Source organism: Panthera pardus, unplaced genomic scaffold, assembly GCF_024362965.1.
Source record: "Panthera pardus isolate Hobbes unplaced genomic scaffold, ASM2436296v1 HiC_scaffold_24, whole genome shotgun sequence".
Taxonomy (NCBI): Eukaryota; Metazoa; Chordata; class Mammalia; order Carnivora; family Felidae; genus Panthera; species Panthera pardus.
In genome coordinates, this window is record NW_026526810.1 from 64275848 (window position 1) to 64303704 (window position 27857).

A 27857-nucleotide genomic window follows, 5' to 3' on the forward strand; every position below is an offset into this window, starting at 1 on the left:
AGCTCACCTTCTCCCGTAAGAGTACTGTTCCCTCCTGCCAGAGACCAGGGCTGCCCAGGGAAGTCACCCGAGGCAGAGAGATGGGGAGAGCTGCCCTCAGCTCTCTGAGCACTGGCTCAGCAGATGTCACGGTTGTTAGGTGGCCACCTGAACAGGGGGCCAGCAGCTGCCTCACCTCTGTGTTTTTCTCCCTCCTTTCCTTGTGTCTCTCTCAGGGTCCATCAGCTCCCCAGTTTGCTGGATATATTTTCCTCAAGTGTCAGTCCTCGTCAAGACTGAATTTTCCATCTTCCCCCACCGCAGATCCAGGCAGGACCCTTCAGTTTGCTTGGTTCATTTCTCAGCGTTCCCTGAGACCTTCCTGTTTCAGAGCTAGAGCAACTTTCCTTGTCTTAAAATTCTCACCCCTCTCCCCCGATACACACAATCCCTGACTTACTTACCATGGCTTGATTTTCAAGTTTTCAACTTTAAGATGATATGAAAGCAATGCACATCCAGTAGAAGCTGTACTTTGGATTTTGAATTTGGATCTTCTCTCAGGTTAGCGATAGTGGTATGATCATCTCGTGTTGCTGGCAGGCAACTGCCTGCTCCCAGGCAGTCACGCGATAGCGACTGTAAACGGTACCCTTAGAACCATTCTGGTTTTTGCTCTCAGTACAGTATTTGGTAAATTATAAGGAATTTCAACACTTTGTCATAAAATAGACTTTGGTTAGATGATTTTGCCCATCTGTGGGCTAATAGAAATGTTCTGAGCACAGTTAGGTAGGCTAGGCTATGACTGGTAGCTGAGGTGTACTAAATGCATTGTCAGCTTAGGAGGCTTAAGTATGTAGCCCCGTCGTACATTGAGGAAGATCTGCATACATCCGAAAATAGGCACAGTCAAAAGCTGGAACAGCATCAGTGTTGTAATACTAGAAATCTCAACTTCCCCACTAGACATTATCATGTCCAGAGCTATTTTTCTGGGGTTACAGGAAAGGGGAGTCCACTCATCTAGTTTCCACAGAATGGTGGGCGGCAGCACCACCTCTCAGCCCCACCTCCTTACCTGAAAGTGGCCCCAAATCCCCTCTGAAAGGGGAGGGTTCAGATATCAGCATAACCCATGAGACAGGGAGTGGGGTGGGGTGGAGAGGGTATGGAAGTCTTAGATGAAGTGTCTTGAATAAGGCAGGACCAGGTGTCCCCAGTACAAAACAGCTGGGAAGGCCCTCCCCAAACTCCCATTTTGGATTAGACCAGCCCCAGGCATGAACTAAGACTGTCCACAGCATTTGGATTAGTCATGGCAGCGAAGAGAAGAGGACCTACAGCACAGGCTGTGCCTGGCAGGGAGTCTGGAGTTTCTGGTTTCCAAGTTCTGGAAGGCATGAGCCAGGGGAGGGGCCTCCTTGTAGGGGGAGGGCGGGAATCTGGGGCAAGGCCCCAGTCAGCTATGCAAGGCTGCGCAAGCAGAGGCAACACCGGACAAGAGGAGGATCCCAACAGCCTCCTGAAACTCAGGAGAGGAGCTACTCCAGCTCTGACCACCTAAGACAGCACTCCTCTGAAGATTGTAACTCCATTTGCCATCCCGAGGCCTCTGCTCACCCTGCACCCCAAGGATGGAACCACTACTGGGAGTAAAAATTGGCTGCCTGTTTGCCCTGCTGGTTCTCACTCTGATCTGCGGCCTTATTCCCATCTGCTTCAAATGGTTCCAGCTGGATGCAGCCACAGGTATGGCCCTGCAGCACATGTCCCCATAACCTAATCCTGACAACAACCCCGTCACCCCGTCCTGATGCCTTGCTCTGATTCTCTCATCATCCCCAAGCTTGGGGTATTGCGTGCCACTGTCTCTCTCTTGTCACCTTTTCTATCTCACTGCCAACTAGATTGTAACTTTCCCCATTTTTAGGTCGTCACCGCCGGGTCCTCAGCCTCCTGGGCTGCACTTCTGCAGGTGTTTTCCTGGGAGCGGGGTTCATGCACATGACTGCTGATGCCCTGGAGGGAATTGAATCAGAGATCCAGAAGTTTATGATGCAGGTAAGCAGCAGAAATGCTGAGCTGCAGAGCCGGGAGGCCAGAATGATGAGCAGAACCAAGGGAGGAAGGGAGAAAGGTGACAGAGTTGAGGACCAGCAGGGAGGGACAGGGAAGAAGACAGCTCTCCTGTGGCATGGTGAAAACAGGTTGGACTTTAAGGAAAGCAGTGGAGCTGAAGGGGCAGGACAGGAAGCTGAGCTCCATCCTCCATTGATTGCTGCTTTTTTCTCCCTAGAACAGGACAAGAAGGGAGGGAAGTGTTTCTGATGATGCCGATTCAGCACAGGTAAGTATCTCCCGCCAGTCCCTCCCCGGAGCGGGAGGGGAGCCGAAACTCCTTTCCCACCCAGACCCTTTTGAGGGAAGTATGTGAGGAGAAACAGAAATCCCCTCTGCTCCTCAGCTCAGACATCACAGACCAAAGAGGAGCCCACCCAATCCTTTTGGGTTTGTGGACGCCCTAAAAAAACTCTGCTTTACTCTTTCATTCTTTCTCTGGACCCTTTCACATGCCTCACATTCTTTTCCCATTTTTCTAACCCTATCACTTTTGTGTCCCCTAGTCCCTCAAGGGTGGTGGTTGTCACTGTCCATACCTGCTCTTGGCTTCATTCCCCTGCCCTTCTTTCTGCACCATAGGCCACATCAATCTGGAAGCATTTGAAGCAGATGGTAATAAGGCCACTGGCCAGAGTGAGAGCCGGCCGGGCAAACAGGCAGCCAGATTTTACTAATTGGGCACAGCCCCACATTTCCCGTTCTCCTTGGTTTCCCACTCCCATGGCCACCCAGTGTACTTTCTTGTCTTCCCTTCCCACCTCACAGCCCTCTTTCTGTTCCTAGATGGAGTATCCCTATGGAGAGCTCATCATCTCCCTGGGCTTCTTCTTTGTCTTCCTTTTGGAGTCGCTGGCATTGCAGTGCTATCCTGGGGCTCCTGAAGGGGTCACAGTGCAGGAGGAGTGGGACGGGGCTCACGTCCTTGGACTCCACAGCCATGGACCTCTCCCCTCCCCCTCAAAGGGTCCCCTCCGAGCCCTTGTCCTCTTGCTCTCCCTCTCCTTCCACTCAGTGTTTGAAGGTCTGGCTGTGGGGCTGCAGCCAACAGTAGCAGCTACCGTGCAGCTCTGTCTTGCAGTCCTGGCTCACAAGGGGCTCATAGTGTTTGGTGTAGGACTGCGGCTGGTGCAGATAGGCACTGGCTCGCGATGGGCCACGCTGTCCATCCTGTCACTGGCTCTCATGTCCCCCCTGGGCCTGGTCCTGGGACTGGCTGTGACTCAGGGGGACTCTAAAGGGGGGCGTGGCTTAACCCAGGCTGTGTTAGAAGGTGTGGCAGCCGGCACCTTTCTGTATGTCACCTTCCTAGAAATTCTGCCCCGGGAGCTAGCTGGCCCCGAGGCCCCTCTGGCCAAGTGGGGCTGTGTAGCCGCCGGTTTTGCCTTCATGGCCATTATTGCTTTGTGGGCCTGAGAGATTCCTGATTCTTCTGATGGACCTATCTACAATGGCCTTCCTGCCCCTGGGAGACACTTCCCAGACAGCTTTGGCCCTCAGATATTTCTCTACTGAGACTAAGTGACATTCACTAGGCATCGTCCACATGAACTGGACCCCAGCTTTTCCCTACATGAGATCCCATTTCTCATCCAGGACTGAGAGAAAGATGTTTAAGTTGAGTGCCTATAAATTGGAGAATTGATATAAACACAATCACTCTAGATTTGACTCCCGTCCCATTTATGCTACTGTGAACAATAAAATGTCCATTTTACCCTTCCCCTTCAGCCATGCTATACATCATTTCTGTAGGTTGCCTAGGAGCTGCCCAGTACAGGAAGTGGTGGAATGAGGAGTGGAAAGGTGAATGAACACTGGATGGGGTATTTTCTCTGGAATCCGGGCCCCTTAGCCATTCTGTCAATTGCAGACCATGCCCTCCAAACATGGCAGCATTGCTGAAATTCCAACAACCTGCTCCTGTCTTCCCCACAGGTGTTGAGAAACTGAGCCAGAGTTCCCAGCATTTAGAGAGAAGAGGTGTAAAAACAGAAACCACACCCACGTCACTCCCAGTACCTATTATCAGTCAACTACAGTGTGTCCAACAGACTCTTGAGATCAGGCTAAATAGAGCCTCCTTTCATCTGGCTTTTATTGTTCACACTGAGCCCTGTGTGGCCTCGAGGATGCTATTGCTCTCCTTTGAGCCCCTGTCCTCCATCCAGCTAGCTGCCTTGAGCTGCGGGATTAAGAAGCAGTGTTTAGAGAGGGAGAGAGAGGCGCCAGATAAATGCCTAGGGTGATTACTTGGCTTTGCCACAACTTAGTGGCTTTCCTTCTGCCTGCTCTACCTGCCCCTCTGCCTCCAGCCCCTCCCAACTAGGCCGTCTGTCTTTCAGTTCAAGTAGCCCCTACACTGTGTTACATCTCTTAAAAACTACCAAGGACAAATATGGAGCTGATTATCTGCCTGTTACCCAGCCCCTTCACCCATGAATTGGAAGAGTATTGCAGACTTAGTGGAGAAGGAGGAAGAGGGGCGCCTGTGTGGCTCAGTTGGTTGAGTGTCTGACTCTTGATTTCATCTCCTGGTTTGTGGAATCGAGCCCCACATCAGATTCTGGGCTGATAGCGCAGAGCCTGCTTGGGATTCTCACTATGCCCCTCTCCCATTCATTCTCTCTCTGTCTCTGTCTCTGTCTCTCTCTCTCTCTCAAAGTTAATAAATAAACATTTAAAAAAAGGAAGAGAGAAGGTGTACCCTGTGAACTCACTCTCCCCACTTTGCCCCTTCTGATGTTGACAGTTGCAGAAGCCAAGTCACCTTCACATTGACAAGGTCTCCTGAGTTTCCTTCTTGCCAGAGTTGTCTCCTGTCCATCCCATTCCCCTCCCCACAAACTATGATACACAAACCTCCTCAGAAGCCCAGCTTACGCACCCAGGGATGAGTGAGAAGGCAAGGTTCAGGTACAACTAAATAAAAATGTCTGATACAGGAAACCATTTCCCTGAAATACCATCCTATTCTGTTTTCCCATCAGTATTAGGTAATGTAATATGTACTCAGAACAGAGCCTCAGATGTAGTAATAATAATAGAGTCTCCACACAGAGCACCTGCTATGTGCCAGGCACTGTGCTACTGCATTCACAAGTATGATCTCACCTTCCTGACCCTGCCAAGTAGGTATTATCCCCGCTGTAAGTTGAGGGAGACACATGCAGAACAGTTAAATACCTGATCACATAGCTAGGTGGGCTTCCAACCCATGTTTCTCTGATTTTAAGAAAAACTCAACTATATAGATTCTCTTCTTCCTTCCCTTTCCTTCCCTTTACCTCCCATCCTATGTGTTAGGGTCTCAGAAGAAAGCAGAGAGCACATGGGTAATTGAGGCAAGTTTAATAAAGGGAGTATATAGGAAGGTGTGGGCAGGGTTTGGACAGAGTAAGGAGTGGATGGTGCAATCCCCTGGGGCTGAGAAAGAACACTGCTGTGCTTGGTGGCGCAAATGTCTGCTGGAGGGTGAGCAAAAACAATGTTGCTACCCCGGCTGAAGAGAAGGGAGCAGTTAGCAGAAATGAGAAAGGGGCGTCCAGTAAGAGCTGTGGCCTCAGAGGAGGGATACAACCAGCTTGCAGGGATCCGACCAGGAGGACACTAGAGGAGCACCCTCCCACCCTCACTCCACTTCTACTCTGTGATCTACTGCCAGGGTCTCTTTTTGCTCATGCCCAAAGCAAAGAAGCCAAAGGACAAAATTGCCTGTTGGTGCATTGCAGGCATATCAGTCTTGTGAGGCACATAAGTCTGGAGGCTCATATCCAACATGCCATCGACTGTCTGCTACTTTCAACCTGAGTGGTCTTGCCAGGCCTTTTCAAGGCTGAATTGGGAGGGACACAATTTTATGGACGGTAGCTACTTCAGGTGGAAAGGATTTGCAGGACTACAGAAAGGAGACTTGAGGACATGGGACCCTGGGCTCCTCATATGTTTCTGGGTCACTGATGCTATCAGCATCTGAGGGAAATGAGCAGAGGTTGGGAGATCTCAAGCAAGGGTGAGTCATGCACGTTTTGCCTCCTCCCAGCCCAGGAGCCCTTACATTCCCTTTCAGCCACCTGTGCTTTCAGCCATCAGCACTCTCTTTCCTTCCCACGACCATCGCCTTTCCTTTCCCAAGACCTACTAACCAGGACAGGAACCATCTTTAGCTGGAACCATATCGTATCAAGAGCTGGAATAAAGCTCTAGGATGGCTCCCTAGAGAGAACATCAGGATCAGAAAAAGGAACAATCGGATCATTTCCAAAACCTATGAATCCCCAGCAAGGAGTCAGAGAGGGCTATAAAGGAGCAGATGAAGGTGACTTTAAATGAGCTTGCAGTGAGGAAGGGTGGAGTGAGAACAGGTAAGAGAGCCATGGGGAAGGAGGGAGAGCAGAGGTAGCTGAGTCCTGGCAACTGGAAGCCAGATTCAGGAGTAAACCTTGACACACTTCATTCAGCCTTGACAGACAGGTTGTAACCGAAAAACCTTAGAATCATGAGAGTTTTTAAAAAATACAGGAAAGATACAGGTTGGGAAAAAGGATAGAGAAGAAGATAGTTGCAATAGTCACCAAAGAATTTATGTGGAAGTGTTTTCAAGTCTCCTGAACCCCTGTGCCCTTTCCCCATCCCTTATTTTCCATCCCCACACATGTATTTTTTATATATTTAAACAGGAAAAAACAAAAAAAGCCGGAAGAATGAGACCTCCAACTGCCCTCCCACCTAGAACCAACTTTCCACTTTTGCAACAATAAATGGTTCCCTGAAGTAACCCTTGGGAGCTCCCCCACCTTTCATTTGCATACAGGCCAAGGCTTGGGTTTTTACAGTTGTAAGCTGACAGTGGTGAAGAAAAGGAGAGGAGATGGGGCACAGCATCAAAGAGAATGGAGGTTAGTGAATATCCTGGGGCAAGATGGGAGGTCAGCCAAAGACGGGCACCTGTGAACAAGATGCCCCAGGAACAAAACCAGAGAGCTCCAGGCTAACTCCTGTGAGACAGTCCGTTCCACTTCACCCCTTTGCCAGTGTCTTGCCTCCCTCACAGGAGACAGTGCCCATAGGAAATGGTCCCTTTCTCCCGGCTTTAGAGTACAAAGAATGGTTGCCAGAATCAGAATGGGTTGGTTATGTGTGAGTGTATGTGCGCCAGCTGGTCAGGCACCCTCATGTTCCCCGCCCCCGCACCTGAGGGAGGAGCCCGTGGCCACTTGCAAAGGTGAAGCAAAAGGGGTGTGTAGACAGGTGGTACACCCCCAGGCCCCAGTCTGCAGGGATGCTTAAAGAGGCCAGTTGCTGACTACTTCCTTTTTATTTGAATTTTGTTCAGAATTACTATCTTTAGATGTATTGAATGTCAAATATAGAATGCATCCTACCTTTACTATTTACCCAGTTTGGGGGAAATTCTGATGTTGGCAAGGAGAGACGGTGCAAACAACGTAATTGCTCTGGGCACCATTTACCTTGACCACACCCCTGGCCTCCAGTGACAACTGATTCTCACTTTCCATTTAGTACCAAAATCTCTAGAAAGGTGGCGTCTCCCACTCTGGCATTGCCCTAACTCTGTAAAGGAGTGCTCTCTGAAGTTTCACATCTCTCCCTCCTACTGCAGGGTCAGTTTTGTGTGTACTTTCAGAGACTCACTCTTTCAAATCTCTTCATGAGTTCCAGACTTTCCAAGCTGACCCACAAGATTCTCATCACTGTAGTCTTCTAGTTTTATTCTCTTTCCCAGTAAACCCTCTCTTAGTTATCTTGGACTTCCATCCCTGAAGTCAGGGAAACACATCCCTTGAGAATGAGAGGAAGAGAGAAACAGGAGTCCTAAGCCTGAAGCAGAGACAAAAAGTAGGGAATTTGTGATTCAGCCTTCTGTGAAGTCACCTCACCTCTCCTGAGCTCTGACCTTCAGAACAGGCAGGAGCCACAGACCATGGCTTCCCTATGTAGCTACTGCATAGAATCACAAAGAACACTGGGAGATTTGGGAGGGAAACCGAGACGGGGGGGGGGGGGGGGGGGGGGGGGGGGGGGGGGGGGGCAGTTAGGAAGAACCATGCCAACCACAGGAGGGCACTGCATCCCCATGGGCTAGCCTGGAATGTCTAGGACCAACAAAGTGAAGAGGTCAGACAAGGACAGCAAACCCCCTCTCCCTTGCTCCCAGCAGAGAGCATCTCTCCCTCTTCCTAACTCTTGGGTTTCTCATGCTGACACATCTATAGGAGAGGGACACACAGTCACCACCATGTCACACACCACCTGCGTGACAGATACATACACACACATTCACACGTGTACACATGGTATCCTCCCTCTTCTGAAGATTACCTTGCTAATGGTGTTCTCTGTGTGAGAAGACCTGCCTTCCTTCCCATAATGCACAATAGCACCTTTTGCCAGGCAAGGCTGATGCTGGTTGGAGTTCTTTGCCTTTCTGTCATGTTTTGTTTACCTAGGAGCTAGTCAGTCCAGTGATTCCAATTGTGCTATTTCTTTAGGGTGGCATTAAAGCACTCTTTGCTACCTGCCCGGCATGAGGTCACCCAACACACTTGCCATCAACAGCTAGCTCTATAACCCTGCGAGTCACCTGAGACCCCAGCCCCCTCCAGTCCTGGTCTCATGCATTTATAGCAGTCTCAGTCCTGAGAGAGTGACGAAATGCTCAAGAGTCAGTAACATATTCCATGCCTCCCTTCCATGTCAGTGTGTCAGCACCAGACAGCAAGCTGCATTAGTCCTCAGCTCAGTTGCATTGAGGAAAGCACATAATTGTGTGTGGAGTACTCTAGAAAGTACTCCAGCAAGTGACCTTGTAATAGTCCATCCACAGCACTCTTAACAATAACACTGTAAAGTACCTTCCCATTTTTTACTTTTTGTGCCCCAAGAGCCCAAGAATCAGCCTGCAACAGCCACAATATCTGAAGTCCTTTTGCTGAGTATTGTTCATACTTGTTGAAAAACTTCTCAGAGAACCAGTCTAAAACTCCCTGAATTCTTGGATTCATGGGGGAGGAGGATTCCTGAGAGGAAATCCTTTGTGCTCTCGCTCTCCTGAAGGAGTCTTCAGATTGGGGTCAACTATGACCAACCCAACCCCTGTAGTAACTGCGTGAGGCCTGGTCTACTGATTCTATTGAACCATCTAAAGTGGAATCTAGGGGCACCTGGGTGACTCAGTTGGCCAAGCGTCCATTCTTGATTTTGGCTCAGGTCATGGCCTCATGGTTTGTGAGTTTGAGCCCTGTATCAGGCTCTACACTGACAGTGTGGAGCCTGCTTGGGATTCTCTCTCTCCCTGTCTCTCTGCCCCTTCCCTGCACAAGTTCTCTCTCTCTTTCAAAATGAAGTTTTAAAAGTTAAAATAAAATAAAATAGAATTTAGGTGACCCCTAGGGAGGATCCTGCAGGAAGGTGGTCACAAGATGTCCTTGGACACTTCAGCCAGTATTCTGTACTTCCTGCTTCAGATCATGATGTTGGTGACATCAACTAACTAATAATAAGTCCCATAAAACCTACGTAGCTCCTCTCTCCCAAAACTTGAAAATACTATCAATATCAAGGACAATACCATCCTATTGGAATAGGGGCCAGTGACCATGTAGTCACGTTCTGTGAAGTGTCCATGCCATATCTGAGAAGAGAATGTGGTTGGGCAGGGGGAAGTCATGAACAGGGGCATGATGCGGGCATACTCAGACAAGGAAGAATGGCACTCAGTTCCTCTACAGTTTATTGTTACAGCAGAAATTGTGGGACACAGGAGGGCACCCTCCACACATAACACAGTGTGGTCAGAGCCCCAAGATAGCCCTTCCCACCCCTATGACAAGCCCCAAGCAGCCCTGCCCCAGCTTAGCTCCCTCCCCCTCCCACTCTAGACACACACTGTCTAGACAGCTACCAAAGTTAGTGCAGCCAATGGCCCCAGGCCCCTTCCTATTGCCCCAGCTCCGATCCTTCCCTCATACTTGCTCATTGCCCACCACCTCCCATTCCAACTTCCATTTCACACACTGGGTGTTTCTATACCATCCTGAGGACCATTAACCCACCAGCAAGCCTCCCCTGACACACATTCAGTTAGGTCCATACCCGTCAGAGATCTGAAGGGTTCATGAGAAGCCCTATCAGATTTGGTGAATGGAGTCCTGGCCCCAAGTCCCCCACCCTTGCAATGGGATAAGTAGGGAGAGTCTGGTGGAGGCACATGGGCAACTACAACAACCTCCTGTCCCTTATCAACAGACACCTAGATTAGGGAGAGGGGTATGTGCCCTCATCACCTTAACACCACAATGAGGGAGAGGGATACTTTAGGGGTCTGGGTCCCTAAGAGATATTGGGACATCTCTCCCAGGAGCTGAGGGGAATCACAGGTTAGAGGTCAAGGTTAGGGTAGCAATCAAAGATCAAGGTCATCTCCCCACATGATCTGCCCATCTTCCCTTACTCTGGCCCAGTGCCCTATGCACCTCCCAGGTTAGTGCTGGGGGAGGTGAGGGCTGGGTCCTACACCAGGGCGACAAAGGTCACTCAACAGGAGACCTCCATGGTATGCCCTGGAGGCCCTGAAGGGAGAGTTCCAGACTCGCTGCTCTGGGACAGGGTGCGAGAGCGGGACCGGTTGCCGTCAATGGATGCTGCGCTGGTCAGGGAGGCTGTGCGCGATCGTGACAGACGAGTCATGCAGGATGAGGCCACTGTGGAGACAGAAGGATGAGCAGGTAGGCATAAAGGAGGTGAGACAGAGAGGCTGGCAACTCAAGAGTGGGGTGCTTGGGTGAGCCGAGAGTCACAAATGGGGCTGGAGCGGGAGGTCAATGATTTGGCAGACGGTGGTAACTTCCAGAACTAGCCTGAAATGGTTCCCTCCCCCCACCCCCTCCCACCCCCCCCCCCACCCCCCCAGTGCCCATCCCTTCCCCGCTCCTGTGCAGCAATCACTGTTCTCATGATAGCTTCTGACTCCCATACTCACTGTAGCCCATGCCTTGCAGGAAGTACTTGAAGGCCTCGGTCAGCTTGCCTGGCTGTGGAAGTAAGAAGAGGAGAGGGGGACAGTGAGGTGAGGTTAGAAGCTGAGATGGAGGGTTGCCTGGGTGACTCAACTGAGCATCTGACTTGATTTCAGCTCAGGTCATAATCCCAGGGTCGTTAGATCGAGCCCCACGCCAGGCTCCACACTGTTAGTGCTTGGGATTCTCTCTCTCTCCCTCTCTCTCTGCCCCTCTGCTGCTCACGATCTTGCTCTCTTGCTCTCTAGCTCTCTCTCTCTCTCAAAATAAATAAATAAACATTAAAAAAGAAAAAGAAGCCAAGCTGGAACCCCAAGCCATGGCAGGTTAGGTGTGGAATGAGTGGCAAATGGATGAGCAACAAAGTGTATGGTTCAGAGCCACTAATATCCCATCCCATGGACGGCAGGGGTACTCACCTGAGTCAGCTGGGGCTGGCCTCCAGAGTCAGCCATCTGTGCAGGAGACAGAGACAACCATCCAGAAGACATAAATAAACGGAGCCATGCCAAGAGATAGAAAAGGTTCTCTTTTCCTTAGCCTCCCCACTCCAGGCCCTCAGGGTTTGCTTTCTTTATCTGCCCCACTTGCTCCCATGCAGGACCTGGAAGGCCTAGAAGCTGAATCTAGAGAGGATCTATGGCTCTGCACAGGGGGCCAGGAGTCAGGCAGGGTATGGAGTAGGGTTACTGACCTTGAGAAAAGAGGTCTGGGTGGGGTCCAGCTTTGAGTTACATTCCACCTGGAGTAAGCAGGAGGCTGAATGAATGAGGTCATACTCCCTGTGGCCCCTCCCTTCGAAGGGACCCAAGGACCCAGATCCCAGTTTCTTTCCCATTAGCCTCGTACCCATTTCCTTCTTACCAGGAATCAACCTCTTATGCCCCACAGTCACTCTCCCTGTTCCAGAGCTGGCCTCTTGGCAAGATACCCCTCTAACAACCACCCTGGATCTCCAACCCTCCCTCACCCACCCCAAAATTCCCTACTGACCACTGCATCTTCATGGGGTGCTTGGTCTCCTACCACCAGCATCACAGGGCACCTAGAGGCATAGTGTCGGGAGAAGAGGGTAAGGCCCTGGTGCTCTGTCACCTGCCTTTTCCCAGAAGAGCAGTTAGACAATGTTTGACTCCAAAGAGGAGACGGTCTTCTGACCCTACCAAGACAATTCAAAGGGGGATGGACCTAGACAGTGAGATTTGCTTCATAGGACAGGGTGGGAGGTAATGAGAAAACTCCCTGTTAAAAGACTCTCCTTCTAAAGAATATAAGCACCTAGGGAAGATCCAGAGAGAGAGGCAAAGCTTTATCTCTTAACGTCTTACTTGAGGGTGACAGCACCTCCACGCTCAAGGTTCAGGTCTCGGCGGCTAGAGAGGGGTTCAAAGAGGAGCAGGAATGTTAGGCAGACAATGCTGTCTATCCGGATGGAAGCCATCTCCTCCCTGAGGAAGCTCTCTTCCTCCCAGAAATTACAGTCAAATATTAATAATTAAAAGTGAGAAACAAGGGCATCTGGGTTGCTCAGTTGGTTAAGCATCTGACTCTTGACTTTGGCCCAGGTCACAGTTGATGAGTTCAAGCCCCACGTTAGGCTCTGCACTGACAGCGCAGAGCCTGCTTGGGATTCTCTCTTGCTCTCGCTCTCTTTCTCTCTCTCTCAAAATAAATAAAGTTAAAAAAAAAAAAGTGGGAACCAAAGGGCAAGGTGGCAGGCAGGCCTCAAACACAATCCCTATGGTCATTTGTGCCCCAGGTCTCTGGCCAGAGGTCAGTGAAGGGGGAGGAAGGGCACATGGACAAGAGACCATCTATCTCACTTCTGGGAATCCAAAAATCCAAGGGAGGTAAACAGGAGAAAGGGGGACGGCTCCATATAATTCATTCCACGGGGTCTGGCCCGCAGCTGCCCCAGCTGCACACCAAATCCTGCCCTCCTCGCACTGTGTACATCCCAGACTTCGCTCTCCTTCTCTGCACCTCCCCACGACCCCCAGCTGCTGCTTCTACATTTGCTTCACGTGTGTGCACACACACCACCCACTCACTTGTTGTAGCTATTCCAGTACAGTTCAATGTTCTCCAGATTGGGTGCATGTGTAATGATATTTCTGTACTTTTGTATCAACTCAGAATTTCCAGACAACTCCTCCTGAAGGAATGAAGAGGAAAAAAAATCAGGATTGAGAAAAGAAGTCAACAGTTACTGGATGAGAAGAGCCAAGCTTTCCTCCCTCCCCAGATCCCATCCCAGTTAAGGGAGTCACCCCAAGCATTCAAGACCCTAAGGTCCCCTCTACTTCCTCCAGCTTCCACAACCACTTACTTGGCTGAAGAGATGTCCAAGGATCATCTCCGGAATGGAAGAGGTGAGGCCTGTTAGCTATGAGGAAAAAGGGCAGGTGAGCAAGCTCAGGATACCACGAGAAGAAACCCAGGCTACAAAGTGACACACACATCTTCCCTTCTCCACTCCCCTTTCTTGACATTCACAGGCCAAGCAGTTATGCTAGTAGAGCCTAACTGGACCTACACAAGCCCCGCCCCCCCAGACATCAACACACAGGCTCCTCCAAACCTTGTGGGCTGCCCAATCCATCCAGCCCTTGGCATTGGGATCAATGTTGATGAGGACAAGACCTTCGACTGTATCCGGGTGAGTAAGCTGAGGAGTAGCAGGCGGATAGGGAATCAGAGGCTGGGCAGGGCCTTATCCCTTCCCACTGAGCTCCAGCAAGTCTTAGGGTCCCATGGGGCCTGCCCCCCACCCCCTCCCCACAAACACACACTATTAAACCACACTCTCCTAATCAGTCTGCCATGGGCCTTAAACCTTGTCTGGGTTGCTTTTGTGTTTTTGTTTTTGTTTTTATTTCTTACAGCATATCGTGACAGGATGTAGGCCCCAGCTCCAACACCAACTCCAATTATTGTGGAAAAACTGTGAAAGAGAAATGCATGTCTAATGGGCCCTGGTGTCCAAAACTTTGGCTTTTCAAACTCCTCACCCTCTCTCCCAAGGCCACATGCACAAAGGACAGAACACCATCTTCCCTTGAGGGGTGCTAAAAGGGAAGGCGCCAGGGAGCTAACAGTTGACACTGGTAATCAGTGTAGGTCCCTGAAGTCTATCTTCAGCTCTCTTGGGAAGCCAGGGTCTTGAAAAGAAACACCCATCCCCCAAACAACCAGACGCTTGTTTTCCTACATAGCTCTGTGTCCATTCTCAATTCTCAAGAGCTAGTTCAACTTGTTCTGTTTTAGTTCCTGGTTCCTCGTGAGAAACCGGGAAGAAGGGAACTTGAAGCAAGATGTTAAAAAAAAAAAAAAAACAACTTCAGTGAACAACAGGGACAATGGGGGAAACAGAGCCAACAAGGCAAACCGGAGCTGCCCATGGCCCGGGTGCCCAGGAAAAGCCAAGCTGGGAGTCCTCCGCACTCAGCATACATACCACAGAGGCTCACCTGTCTTTCCCTTCCTTCTCCCTCTCTCCCTCATACTCAGGGTGTGAGGGCTCCAGATCACAGGTGTGTGTGTGTGGAGGAGGGGAAGTAGGAGGGAAAGACAAGTCCATCTGGCTCCTTGAGATTATGTCACCCCTCCACTTCCTCCGACCTTCTGAATCAGAGAAGCCCCTCCTCAGCCTAAGGCAGGGCCACACATAATCCCTCCCTTTCCTGCCTCTATCCATTAGGGCTACTCAGCTGATTCAAGTCCATTTCCAAACCTACCCCTTCCTCTCAACAGTCAGGTGGAGGCATGGAGGAGGAAGGATATATCTAGGATAGAGACCACAACCCGTCTAGGAACCCTGGTGGACACAGGAGTTCTAAGGGCCCCATTATGCCAGACAGAGAACTACGGTTTGGAGGGGTACCCAGGCTTCTCACTTTAAGTACTGCAGGATGCAAGGGATCATATCCGCCAGCTGGTCCAGAGATGGGTACTGATATCTGGGGAAAAGAAGAATGTTAAGGAAAATACCAACCTGTCCCCGCTGCCCCGCACCTCAGGGTGTCCTATGTATCCTTTCCCGGAATCTCCACTGTTTCCTCCTCCCGAGTCCACTCTTCCCCACACCCCCTGTGCCTCACAGCCCAGTGAGGAGGGAGGTAGCTAATTCTCACCCCAAAGGGAACACAGGAGCCCCCTCTTCCATTCCAGGGGCATCCACATGAACTCGCACAAAGTTCTGAATGATTTCCTGCATATCTCCGAATTGAAACAGTGGCTGGAAGCAAGATTTATCTAAAGAGAATCCCCATCACCCAGATGGTAGAATCAGCCAGGGAAAAGCAACCCGAAGTCAGAACCCGCCCTCTTTCTTTTATGCCATAGTCAGAGGACAGAACCTCCCCTTGACATGCCACATGGGTGCTGACCCTTCCCCATCCCTTAGGGTTTTACCCTTCCCACCAGCCTCTTCCCAGAAAGGAGTGGGAGGGGAAGGTGAGGTCCTTACAATTGAGTCCCACATCATGGTAGGTGAGTATCGCTGGGCGTTTGGGTTTGGGGGTGCCATAGACAGTAAAAGTGACAGAGCCATAAGGTGTCTCCACAGAGTGAGTCTGCAGAAAAACAGGTCACCATCAGGAGGAGTCAGGCTGAGAGGAAAAAGAGGCAAGAGAAGGACGCCCACAAAAGTCAAAGTCAAAAGTCGGGGAGTTGAGGTATGGGAGGGGCAAAGCGAGGAGACAGGAACAAAGATTTAGAAATAGGATCAGCAAGACTTTGGTTCAGGTAAATAAAACAGTGGAAGATGATTCAGAGGGTGGAAAAGAATCCTAAAAGTTGGGAGAGCACCAAGGAACTCTGAGGAGGAGGAAAAAGGAAGGAAAGGGAGAGATGGGAAAGGGAAAGGACTGGAATGGAAGGAAAGGGAGCAGAGAGGGGAGAAAGAGCCAGATAGCAGTCCTCTCCCTACTGGGAGACAGGAGAACCCCTCCTCCCACCCTGGGACTACTCCCAAGCTGTTACCTGTCCCTGGTCCAGGAGGATTCCGGCAGCTAACTCAGCCTCCTGGAGAGACACACACAGACAGACACACGCAGACACACACAGCCATGCAGAGTCATAGATGGAGAGACAGGCACAGATAAAGAAAGGCAAAGAGACCAACCGAGACGAAAGACAGAAAGAGATGACAAAAAGAGACATGGAGAGGATGAAGGTTAGTGCAGTGACAGGACAAAGGCCTGACTCCCATTGTGGTGTATGGGGGAGAGACATGGGTACAGGTGGAGAAAACAGGGGTGTGGGTTAGAAAGAGATCATGGATTTGGGAAGGCAGGAGGCGAGGGGGATGCCCGCAGGCCTGGACTTCGGGTCTGGGAGTCGGAGGGTCTCTATTGACCTTGGCCACCTCGGGCGTCTGCCCTGGCAACAGCGGCTTCTCCTCTGTGATCTGCACCTCCTGCAGCTCTGCCATGGTGGCCTGGTAGGATGAAGAAACACCAAAACTGGGGAGGTTGCCTCCACCCCTGCACATCTCATACACCTGGCTCCCTCTCTCAGCCCAGGACAGTGTAGGGTGCAGAGGGCCCTAGGAGAGGGAGCACACATCAAGCCTTTCTCGCCCCCAGCTCCATGTCCAGGCCGCTGGAAAGGCAGGCTAATGGCAGAGGACTCAGGATACCACTTCTCTTCAGACTGGCCATCCCTCTGGCTACCCCTCAACACCCACACCTCCAGACCCCCCTCTCCTGTCATGCATAGAAATACCAGGGTGGGGCAGGAGTGTAGCTCCGGTTTCCCGTGCTATATTTAGGGGCCACCCCACACTCCCAGAGTTAGATAGGGATGAACCTCATGGCTCAGTGACTGGGTACGCCAATGATACTAAGGAACAGAGTAGTGAGAGTTCATAATTAACTGTGACCTTCAACTAAACCTCAAGGTCAGCAGCTCAAAGGGAAAGGGGTTAAAAATGACCCAAGTACCAGACCAAGAGGGTGAGAGGGAAAGAAAGAAAAGAAGAACAAGGGACACCTGTATCCAACTGACCCAATGTTTCCCTTCCTTCCAAGACTCTCCCTCCCTCCCCATTGTGAATAAATTAGCATACATTCAACATTAGTGGGGCTGGTGAGGAGCAGAACACCTGTGCAGCCTGGGGGTGGGGTCACTTACTGGGCTCCTATTGGCTGGATGCAGTGGGGTCAGGGGTCAGGGTTCTCTCCCCTCCTGGCTCAGGGGTCTGAGAAAACAAGGCAATGAGGTGAATGACACGGGAGACAGACGCTGGGTCTTTTAGGGACAGAAAGCCTCAGCCAAGATCTAGACTACCTGGGTCACCCACCCTCCCCAGGTCACTAACCCTCCCTAATCTGTACCCCTGAGTCCAATGAACATGTCTTCTCTAGGCTTCAGCTAGAATCAATACAGGCTGGAGGGGCCTGCGGGGCAACACGGAGAGCAGGTATCAGCCCAGGCTGGGGGAGGAGAGAAGGAAGTGCTGATGTGGAGGAAAGAGCGTGGCTTGTGTCGGAACCTCTGGATTCTAGTCCCGGCTCTGTCGCTGAGGGTGTGACCTTGGCCCACTCAGTTACTTCTCTTGGCTTCAATTCCCTATTTGCAAACTACAAGGGGGAACTAGGGGATCCTCAAGGTTTTTGACAGCTCTCAAGTGAGATGAGGATAGCTGAGCATGACTGTTTCGCATTTAAACGTTTAAAAATGAAATTCAAAAAGCCTCGTGCCTTCGAGTCTCTCCTCCACCCAGTCTCGGTGTGGGTGCCCCGAGCGGAGAAGGGAAGGGAGGGCGGCCCCACAGTCTCCTCCCAGCACCCCCCCCCCGCCCCTCCCGCCCCGACGACCCGCAAGGGCCGAGCGCCAGCTGGGAAGGGATGGGTAGGAAGGATGGGACTGACCCGGACCTGCACCCGTCCGCACCTACGCTGCTCGTCCGCGTGGGGATCGACACCCTAGCGCGGCCGGCGCGGAGCGCCCGGGACCCTGGACACAACCTCGCGCACGCCCCAAACACGCCCTGCCGCTCGCGGAGCCTCCGCCTTTGTGCGCCGCAGCGCAGCGCCCCCTCCTTGCGGGCCCCTTCCCCCGAGCGGTTGGCTCCGAGGGATAGGGATCAAACCGCCCACCGCCCCGACTGGCGCCATCCAGGCCCTGCGGCCCCTCGCCCGCCCCTCCCCCTACCTGCTGCCGCCGCGGCCGCTTCCACCTTCACTTGCCTTTGACTCTCCGGCCCGCCCGGCTCGGGCTCCCCACAGACCCGCCCCCGGCCCGCCCCAGCCCGCCCACGGGCCGACAGCTCCCTGCAGATCCGCCCCAGACCCCCAGTAAACACGCCCCCCCTTTATCCCGCCCCAGGCTGTCTGCCGCTCAGGGAGGGGCTGGGCTGGGGACCCGAGGGGTACCCTAAGGGAAGCAAACTGCTGGGTGCTTCCGCGTTCTGCTCGCGCTCCCCACGACATCCCCCCGCAACCGAGCGGTTGTGGGGTGTGCGGGGATCCCTTAGTCCTGCAGGGGATCCTCACTCCTGCCCTCCACACCGCCCCCACCCGTGACCTGGATCTGCCTATCGCACTGTGGTTCCTTCCTTCGCCCCCAGACCCAGTATGAGGACGGGTAGGGGGGAGACGAACCCAGGGTGCTGACACCCCACGATTTCGACTCCGCTTGCCCGTAAACAGAGCTAGGTTAAGGAAGGAGGAGGTGGGCGGGGATCGCCGCGGAGGAGGCGAGGGTCTCGCCCGCTGGGAGGGGCAGGTGTGCTAGCACCGACGGGTGGGGGTGGGGGTCGTCGAGGGCGCAGGAGTTTCAACTTCGGGGTGCCCAGGGTCCTGGTACCTCCTCTCTGTGCTGCGTCCCGACGCCAGCTCTCGGCTGCTGAGAAGTTGGAAAACAAGGCAGGGAGGGGGGGCGGGGAATGCGGGGGGCCGCTATAAATAGAGGGAGATCGCAGGAGGGGGGCGAGGATGGCCAACGGGGACTCCCGGGTCAAGGCCCCAAGGGGGGACGGAGGAGGGGCCAGGGACCCCCAGGGGCTCTGACTCTAGGGTAAACAGGCGTGGGGGCGGAGTTAACTCTGCGGGGGTGGAGTAGGGGCTTGGGGAGGACGCTGTGTCCCGGGCTGGAACCCAAGAGACCCTGTGGCTTCGGCGGTAACCCCTCCTAGTCCGGCCCAGAGGAGGAGGGTGAGACAGGCTCGGCCCGGCTGTATCTCAGTGCCCAGGCGGTGTTTTCTCAGAGACTGCTGCGTGTCGCTTTCGGGGCCTGGGGTGGGTTTGCGGTCTTAGACTGCTCACTAGCCCCATCCGAGCCCCACCCTAGATGCACCCTCCCTGTGCCCCTAGAGGAAGGCCACCTGGAATGGGATAGTTGGGTGGCCGAGGGGTTCCTAAGTTGTCTTAGACAAAAGGAAACCAGATTGAATTCCTCCCCACCTGCACCCTTACAGCGCCCCCACCCCCACCCCACCAGGGTTCTCACCCCATCTTCCTTCAGCCTGGTTCCTGAGTTACCATTTCGGGGGCTGGGCGGCAGGCCAGTTGGGAACAATGGCCAATGGAACTGGAGCTGCCAACCGCAACACCAGCACAAGCTGCTCCCCCCCCAAGACCCCCAAATTGCCCTCCCCCCTCCTGCCTGGGAACCACCCCCCCCCCACCCCCTCACCACCCACAACCCCCTCCCATCCAAGGAACATCAATGCCCCTTTCATCCCCACTTGGCAGGGTCTATTGGAAAGAAGGAGGGGCCAAGAGGGAGGAGGTGACCCAGAGTAGGAGAACTGGTCAGGATCAAACCCCGGGTCTCAACAACCTCGTATCTAAAGGACCCCGGAACCTTCTCCCAATTTGGAACATCGAAGTTTTCCTCATTTCCCTCCCCCCACCCTCTTCATAACTGTTTCCCTCAGAAACTGGCCCAGAGGCTGGGCACCCTGGCAGCTTGCCTAGTCCCCTCTCCCCTCTGAACGCCAGTTTAACACTCTCCTGGACAAGGAAAAGCTTGCTGGCCTTAGGATCATAGACAGAGCTGTGTAGGGCAGGAGAGAGGTCTTACCAGCCCCCCAGGAGCTGGGGAAGAAAGAATGCCTAGAGCTTCCGCCTGCAGTGTTCTCTGATGTGTACAAAGTAGTCTGTCTTGGAGTGGGGGAGGGAAGGACCTGGAGGTTCCAGCATCTAAATTCGTCTCTGGGTCAGGATGACTCAGGGGGAACCTGATAAGGGGCCTACGCAGGGGCGTGGGGCGGGCAGGAGGTGGGAAATTTCCACTGGGATCTGTTTGCTTCCGGGGCCTAGGGGTCTCAGCTCCTGCAGGCAGAAATGAGGCTGGTTCTGCCCTAAGGTAGGGTTCCCTTTGTCAGGGTAGGTCCCAGCCCAGCCATAAGTCGCCCAACCAGAGTAATCTCTAACTCCCTTCTCTTGGGCCAGAAGCAGCTTCAAACTGTACCTTCAGTTAAGCAACAGTTTTGCGAGCCTGCTGTGTGCCAGCCACTGTATAGATGCAATTCAGAGAAGTGTGAAGGGTGGTCATATCCGTTCTAGAAGCATATGATGAAGTAGGTGGGAGAAGGAATAAAGACAGAAAGTTAAGAAAAATGATGTCTATAGAAGATTAATTGTTTAGACAAAAAATCCTGTGCCAAGTGTTTCCCATTCTTCTCAATTGGGAGATGAGAGATTTCCATTACCGCTTGATGGTTTTAGTATCCCTTGACGGAGACAAACCATGAATTCAACAATACTTTTATTTTTTTAAATAAATTTTTTTTTAACATTTATTTATTTTTGTGACAGAGAGAGATAGAGCATGAATGGGGGAGGGGCAGAGAGAGAGGGAGACACAGAATCAGAAGCAGGCTCCAGGCTCTGAGTCATCAGCCCAGAGCCTGACGCGGGGCTCAAACTCACGGACCACGAGATCGTGACCTGAGCCGAAGTCGGACGCTCAACCGACTGAGCCACCCAGGCGCCCCTCAACAATACTTTTAAATAAGGTTGTTTTTTTAAGATTTTATTTTTAAGTACCCTCTACACTGAATGTGGGGCTCAAACTACAAAGAACTTACAACCCCAACATCAAGAGTCACATGCGTGCTGCACAGACCAAGCCAGTCAGGCTCCGCCGTTTGTACAGAATTCTGATATTCCTAATACCTATGTATGTAGTGATATCTACGTGTGCAAAGTGTGCTATTTATTCACTTGACAATATTTTCTGTACATATAAATCCCAGGGTCCCTTGCAATAAATCAGAAATCCTCTCCCCAGGAGACTGCAGCCCACAGACTAAGAACCATTATTTTGCTATAATTCAGAGGAAAAGGGTTTTTGTTGTTGTTTCCTAGAGTGTACCACCCATGAGGAGTACAACCACAGGGTATTTGAGTGGGAGAAAGGAACGTTCTGTCCAGGAAGAAAAGAGCAAGAGGGAAAGCTTGGGAGAAGAAATACACAAGTTACTCGGAAGAATTGAATAGTAGCTAGTAGGTGCAAGGTACTTCCCATATATCATCCCACAATACTATAAGGTAAGTTTTATTGTTACACAGTACAGGTGAGGAACCGCAGCTCAGACATTTCTGAAACAGAAGCTTCAGTGATTTGCCCAAGGCCAACCAACCAGTGCTGTAAATGACAAATCTAGGACTCAAATCCCCACCCAGATTCATCCCACTCCAAGGCTATTCTCTTTCAACCATGAGGTAGCTAGCCTCTAAAGTCATTATGGCCCCAGATGAAGAATAGTATTGATGAGAGGTAGGTGATGTTTGATAAAAGCATGGGCCAAGTGTGAAAGTCCTTGACAGTTTTGTGTTTTTTTTTTTGTCTTGTCACTGAAGATCCTTAGAGCATTCTTGAGCAGGATTAATGTATAAAAAATAGTTTTGTGGGGGCGCCTGGGTGGCTCAGTCAGTTAAGAGTCTGACTTCAGTTCAGGTCATGATCTCACAGTTTGTGAGTTCACGTCCCGTGTCGGGCTCTGTGCTGACAGCTCAGACTCTGGAGCCTGCTTCAGATTCTGTGTCTCCCTCTCTCTCTGCCCCTCCCCACCTCTCAAAAAATAAACATTAAAAAAAACATTAAAGTTCCTACTGAGGTTGGTGTGTCAAAGCCACTGGGATTCTCCATGTTGGTCACTAACTTGGACTTGAGACTAGAAAGGAGGGCACTGCTGGACTGATGCCAACCTGTTTCCATTAACCCCTTCCCTGGGCTCCTCTCAGCACTGTGCGACAGACCATAAACCAATCTGACCAGGACCCAGAGGACTGTGTCAGGCTGGGGGGAATGATGAGGGAAGTTTGATCAGCTGGAAAGATCAGAAGGGTGGCAACTTGCTCAATGCAAAGTGGGGAAATGAAGGACCCCTCTCCCAAGACAGGCTGTAGCTTCAAGCTGATGTCACATAAACACTGCTGAGGTCATAGAAGCTTCCCTCTCCTCCCGTTTCCCCATTGCCACATAGTCTCCCCAACCAGCTGGCTCCCACATATCTGCACACACTTATAAACAAAGGCTGAGAAGGGGCAGACACCATCCGGCTACTCTCAGGTGCACAAAAGTGGTGAAGACATAGGTGGTAGTGGTGATTATTCAGTATGTAGGATCCATACTAGTATCCCTGGTGCTGGGAACAGTAGGGGGGGATGGGAGCGATGGGGGGAAAGGAAAGAGAAGAACAGGGAGGAGGGACTTTGTTCCTGTTGCTGATTCTTATTTTGTTGACTAACACCCATCCTCATTACTCCTCAGTCGTCCCTTCTCCTCCTCCCTCACCCCCAAGTCTTCCTCCCTGCGGCCCTCCCCCACCTCCAGTTGATCATGGCATCAGAAGCAGAGAAAACGTTCCAGCGGTTTGCTGTCTTTGGAGAATCATCAAGCAGTGGCACTGAAATGAACAATAAGAACTTCTCCAAGCTATGCAAAGACTGTGGCATCATGGATGGCAAGATAGTCACCTCCACTGATGTGGACATCGTATTCAGCAAAGTCAAGTAAGGGGCCAGAGATGGGGGCCAGGCACACAAGGCAGTGGGACCTAGAAAGGTTCATGTGGGAGGACACAATAATGGGTCTACTGAGCACCTGCTGGGTACCTGGTCCTGTGCTGTTCCCTGTCCCAGGACCCTCAGTGTCAAGAGACCAAATCTCAGTCAGGGAAGGGTTGGGCCTTGGAAGGTTATGAATTCATGTTCCAGAGTTCCTGGATTTTTGTCTGACTGACCAGAGCCAAGAATGTCCGAACCATCACATTTCAGCAGTTCCAGGAAGCAATGAAGGAGCTGGGCCAGAAACGATTCAAAGACAAGAAGCCAGATGAAGCTCTGGAAGACATTTATAAACTCATGGAAGGCAAGGATCCAGCTACCACTGGTGTTACTGTGAGTGACATTCTTCATCCCTAACCCTTGACTCTACTTCTCTAAATCCCTGCTGCTCCTATCTCCCTTCCCCCTTCCAATGTCCCTAACCTCTGTCGTTAGTAATACTGTAGGGAGACAAGGCAGAAAGTCTCTGGGGCACTGTTGGGATTGGAACAGACTTTAGAGATCATCTAGTAATTTCAGGGATGAAGAGACTGTGGCTGAGAGAAGGGTCCACATCTATTTTAATAATAAAGTTAAGCCTTGTTTCCAAGTGTCCAGAGGGCTCTGGGGGAACACTGAGTGCAAAGGACTTGGTATCTGATCCCCACTCCTCCTCCCACTCTTGTATAAGATGTAATATCTGCCCTCCTGCCTCCCACCCACCGTCTGTTCTCTATTTGTCCCCTCTCTGTTTATGTTTATTTGATTTTGAAGAGAGAGAGAGAGAGAGAGAGAGAGAGAGAGAGAGAGAGAGACTATGATAGGGGAGGGGCACAGAGAGAGGGACATACAGAATCCAAAGCAGGCTCCAGGCTCTGAGCTCTCAGCACAGAGTCCAATGCAGGGCTCTAACTCACAAACTGTGAGATCATGACCTGAGCCAAAATAGGACGCTTAATGGACTGAGCCACCCAGGTGCCCCCTGTCCCCTCTCTATTTAAAGCCCCTTCTATTCTAGGTTTCAAATAGGGCCCACCCACTTGGAGGGACCTTGCGTATTGGGTCTGGGGTTGAAGTCCTCTGGCTGCAGTCTGGTCAAAATAGCTCCTCTGGAAGCAGAAAACTCCATACACACCCCATTCATTCCCAGACACCAGACTCCTCCACCCTCGTGAGTGGATGGCTCTTGCCACGTTCCTACCCATGGCTGCATCTGGGCCCTAAAGAAAGCAGCCCCATGCCAACAGTAGAATAGAGCACTGGGTCCTAGCAGAACCAAAGTCCATCTTTAGAGAAGGGATGTGACAGCAAAGGGGAAGAGAGAAGGATCAGACCCATCATCCTCTGGCTTGCAGAAGGCAACAACAGTGGGTGGAGTGAGCCGGCTGACAGACACCAGCAAGTACACCGGCACCCACAAGGAGCGCTTTGACGAGAGTGGCAAAGGCAAAGGCATCGCAGGACGGGAAGAGATGACCGACAAGTCAGGCTATGTGAGTGGCTATAAGGGTGCTGGCACCTATGATAAGAAGAGCAGCAAATGAGAAGTAGCCTCAACAACTAGGGTCAGTTAGTCCTCGACCCAGCATCTTACACACCACGGAGGAGCATAGGGAATAATAAACACCTGTGTGTGCATCAGCCAATGAGCTCTGTTTTTCCTTCAGGGAGAGGGATAGATAGACCCACTGGTGCAGAGAGAGAGAAGAGAAGACCCCACGAGTCAGGGTTTTGAGTTCTGCACCCTTTCTCTAGTTAACCTCATGCCTCCCAGCCCTAGGTTAGCATTCCCCTCTACAACTGCGTCTAAGAACAGAGCTGAGGAATATATTTGGGGATAAGAGATAAACCAGATGTGGAGACAAAAGCATTTGCTCCTTGCACTCATACATTTCTGGTATCCACCCTTCTTATCTCCCAAAGGGAAGTAGCAATTCTTGATTGGACCTAATATGACCCAGACACCACTTGTTAGACCCCTCCCTGTCCCTCCACCTCCCTCCCCTGTTGCAGCCCAGGTGGTGTTGGAGACATGGAACAGAAAATCCCACTGACTGCTAAGGGTAGCCCAGGAAGATGGCCAGAGGTGAGTGCCTCCAGGACTCCCAGAGCAGGAGTGCTTGTGTGCCGAAGAAAAAGGAATGAAATCAGAATGGCTTCAGATATATTTTTATATTTTTATTTTGGAATGATTATAGATTCACAGGAAGTTTGCAAAAATAGTACAGAGGGGTCCCACATACCCTTCACCCAGTTTCATCCAGTGGTTATATCTTCTATAACTCAAGGTGTGGTTTTAAAACCTTCTGTGACCACAGCGAGGCTCACCTCACACCTGTCTTGTCAGTGGCAGATCCTGTAACTGGAGGGGGGGGCGGGTTGTCAGGAAGAGCTTTGGGAAGGAAAGGGATGCAGTCATCTTGGGGGTAACAGGTCAGAGAAGATCATTTGAAACTCCAGTGAGCCACAGTGAGAATAATGGAAGGAAAAGAAGTCAGAGAGAGGAATACAGGGAGACTAAAGGAGGGGAGTGTAGGGGAGAAACTACCCTGGGCTCTGTGGTAGAAGGAGAGAAGAAAGAACAGGTTACATGGAGAGAAGAGCAATGATTTCGTAGAGAGGAACAGACTGGGGACTGAGGGCCATTCTGGAGAAGTGAGGCTAGAAAGACTCTAAGGGTCTTGAGGAGGACCTCTAGCTAGAGGTACCTACCATGTAGGTGAGTGAGTGGAGAGAATCATAAGGGAGATGGAGACAGCTGAGGAGAGAAGGGTAGTGGGGATGGGGAGTTGAGACATGGAGCTGGGTGCCTGTTGTCATGGTGTGAGCTGAGGCTCTGGGCCTCCATCCAGGATTCAGGATCTGGCCCAGTGGAAGGACCGTCACTGCCAACTGGACACAGTCAGCTTCTTGGGTGGGTAAGGCTGTCTGTGGGAGAAGGAAGATGACGGGGGAAAAGAGGAGGTAAACAAGTTGGAAAGGGTCTACAAGGCAGTATGAATTTGCATGATGACTGAAGCTCTGGACATTGGTCCTACTTCCCTGGTCTCTTGGGAGGGGGCCCTGCCTGCCTTTGAAGTCAGGGAGGAAGCCTTGTATCAGAAATCAGAGGTTTGGGAATGGGAACAGGCTGGTGTATGGTGGCAGTAGGGGGTGGTTCAAATCGAAAGCCTCCCTTTCCTAGTAGACACCAATGATATCTATCGGTTCCGCATCACGCTTTCCGGAACAGAGCAGGTAGAGCCTTTGGTTGGTTAGGGTGCTGTTGTAGTGGCAGCTGGTGGGCGGCTGATTAGGGGCCAGAGAACAGATCGTGATGGGGAAGGAGTCCTCTGTGAATGTACAGTATTCGTTGTAATTCTCACAGAAACTCTCACTGTACTTGCAGAACTTCTGGACTTCTCTCCAGGGGGCATGCACCATATAATGGATTTGCGGGCAATACCAGCTCTTCTGCTTTCTGCCCCGTACATAGGCCATGAGACCATTACAGTAGCCCTGGAAGCCCTTTGGGTAGTGCACCCTGGGATAATCGACGTGTAACATGTGGAAGTCCTTGATGGCAATCTGCATCTCGATGTCCACAACCAGAGCTGTCCCGAAAGCAAGCTGGAGAAACACAAGCCAGGCCACAGCTACTGCCATTTCTCCTGCTGGTAGAGTTAAGGTGGTTGGAGGCAGAGGTGGGCCTAGAGTGGCTGTCTGCCCTTTCCCACAGTCTCCAGTGTCCCCGCAGCTTTCCCCTATACCCTAAGAGCTGTACTGTATCTCAGATATCACCTAGCCCAAGTCCTCATGCCCCAGAGAGAGGAGACACTTGCTGGTTGTCCACCTTATATTAGCCATTCCCCCCACTCCCTTGGTCCACCTCGGGGTCTCAGCCTCAGCCAGTCCATGAGCTGTAACACTTACAGAAGAAGAGGTCCAACTGGTCCTTGGGTGAGTGACTCTTCCCAATCATCCCTGGCTCTGGTCAACCTTTCCGGTAAAAAAAAATGCAAAGGGGACAGAAGGAACAGGCTGAAGCACAATTCTCTGACTGCTCTGGAGAAAGGGCAGGAGCTGGAAGACCAGTGGGACAGGAGCAGGAATTCTTGCCTGGAGCCAAAGACAGCCCAAAGGTGAGAAGAGGCCAGAAATTTCTAGATAAAGACCAGTCTGGGAGGAGGGCACGTCCCCTGAGTTTGAAGAGCCCCTGGACTGAGGGGGTTGGGTGGGTGGGAGGATAGGGACATTGCTGTCTGGTCCCCTCCTTTCTGCTGTCATCGGAACACTTAGTTCCAGCTCCCTGCCAAAAGGCCCTACGTTCTTGGGCTTTCTTTGATGTTTTCTCTGGTCCATAGATCCCTCTCTGCGGAAAGGTAAGGAGGAAAACACTGTTGTGTTTCTGAGGAACAAGGTGCTGCTTGTTCCTAACCCTCAGAGAACAGAGGGTCTGCCACTCATCCCACTCACCGTGGCCCAGGAGGCCACACATGCACTCAAGGGCCTCCCTCTAGAGTGCTGGGTTGAGAATCAGAGACCTCGTTGTGGACTCCCCACAGTCCCCATCATCACCTTCCCACCAGTCACAATCACACTGTCACACCAGCTCCCTCACCTGTAACTTCAGGCCCTGTCAGAGTCAGAGCACTCCTGGAAACTGAAGCACACTGACCCTGAAGCCTCAGGCTTGTCAAGTTGGGTTACACAGGTTGAGTTGGACTTGAGGAAGTAT

At 51.7% G+C, this 27857-nt stretch overlaps 4 protein-coding genes across 14 annotated transcripts in view; 2 read left to right on the plus strand and 2 right to left on the minus strand.

The window, feature by feature from the left end:
• Window positions 1-20: 20 nt before the first annotated feature.
• Window positions 21-3822, plus strand: SLC39A2 (solute carrier family 39 member 2). Of its 2 annotated transcripts, XM_019430628.2 has the most exons (4): window positions 21-1731; window positions 1913-2043; window positions 2279-2329; window positions 2887-3822. In XM_019430628.2, the coding sequence occupies exons 1-4, from the start codon at window positions 1617-1619 to the stop codon at window positions 3514-3516; spliced, it is 927 nt and encodes a 308-aa protein (XP_019286173.2). In that variant the 5' UTR covers window positions 21-1616; the 3' UTR covers window positions 3517-3822. The 2 variants fall into 2 exon arrangements, with proteins under 2 accessions (XP_019286173.2, XP_019286175.1); XM_019430630.2 differs by lacking the exon at window positions 2887-3822 and having other exon boundaries at window positions 2284-2333.
• Window positions 3823-9836: 6014 nt separating this feature from the next.
• The window catches only part of NDRG2 (NDRG family member 2), an 80130-nt gene continuing 62109 nt past the window's right edge, over window positions 9837-27857 (minus strand). Inside the window, exons 1-17 of one of the 6 annotated variants that reach the window (XM_019430618.2) lie at window positions 20169-20193; window positions 17274-17340; window positions 16498-16578; window positions 16122-16163; window positions 15607-15712; window positions 15272-15392; window positions 15035-15097; window positions 14022-14082; window positions 13720-13806; window positions 13468-13524; window positions 13190-13293; window positions 12467-12511; window positions 12132-12183; window positions 11833-11880; window positions 11558-11593; window positions 11102-11153; window positions 9837-10823 (exon numbers count right to left, since the gene is read on the minus strand). In XM_019430618.2, the coding sequence (XP_019286163.1) occupies window positions 10657-10823; window positions 11102-11153; window positions 11558-11593; window positions 11833-11880; window positions 12132-12183; window positions 12467-12511; window positions 13190-13293; window positions 13468-13524; window positions 13720-13806; window positions 14022-14082; window positions 15035-15097; window positions 15272-15392; window positions 15607-15712; window positions 16122-16163; window positions 16498-16572 (1116 nt within the window). In that variant the 5' untranslated portion in view covers window positions 16573-16578; window positions 17274-17340; window positions 20169-20193 and the 3' untranslated portion in view covers window positions 9837-10656. Of the gene's footprint in view, window positions 10824-11101; window positions 11154-11557; window positions 11594-11832; window positions 11881-12131; window positions 12184-12466; window positions 12512-13189; window positions 13294-13467; window positions 13525-13719; window positions 13807-14021; window positions 14083-15034; window positions 15098-15271; window positions 15393-15606; window positions 15713-16121; window positions 16164-16497; window positions 16579-17273; window positions 17341-18296; window positions 18397-18950; window positions 19060-20168; window positions 20194-27857 lie in introns of those variants that run through there. The other 5 variants (XM_019430617.2, XM_019430615.2, XM_019430619.2 and 2 more) reach the window with 5 other exon arrangements.
• TPPP2 (tubulin polymerization promoting protein family member 2) lies at window positions 19285-24781 on the plus strand. Of its 5 annotated transcripts, none has more exons than XM_019430623.2 (5): window positions 19285-19381; window positions 21458-21640; window positions 22866-23107; window positions 23341-23494; window positions 24159-24460. In XM_019430623.2, the coding sequence occupies exons 3-5, from the start codon at window positions 22935-22937 to the stop codon at window positions 24393-24395; spliced, it is 564 nt and encodes a 187-aa protein (XP_019286168.2). In that variant the 5' UTR covers window positions 19285-19381; window positions 21458-21640; window positions 22866-22934; the 3' UTR covers window positions 24396-24460. The 5 variants fall into 5 exon arrangements, with proteins under 5 accessions (XP_019286168.2, XP_053745220.1, XP_019286167.2 ...); XM_053889245.1 differs by lacking the exon at window positions 19285-19381 and adding an exon at window positions 20403-20453; XM_019430622.2 differs by lacking the exons at window positions 19285-19381; window positions 21458-21640 and adding an exon at window positions 22468-22709.
• Window positions 25483-26841, minus strand: RNASE13 (ribonuclease A family member 13 (inactive)). The gene has a single exon (XM_019430625.2). It carries the CDS (start codon window positions 26783-26785, stop codon window positions 26321-26323), a length of 465 nt encoding a protein of 154 aa, XP_019286170.1. The 5' UTR covers window positions 26786-26841; the 3' UTR covers window positions 25483-26320.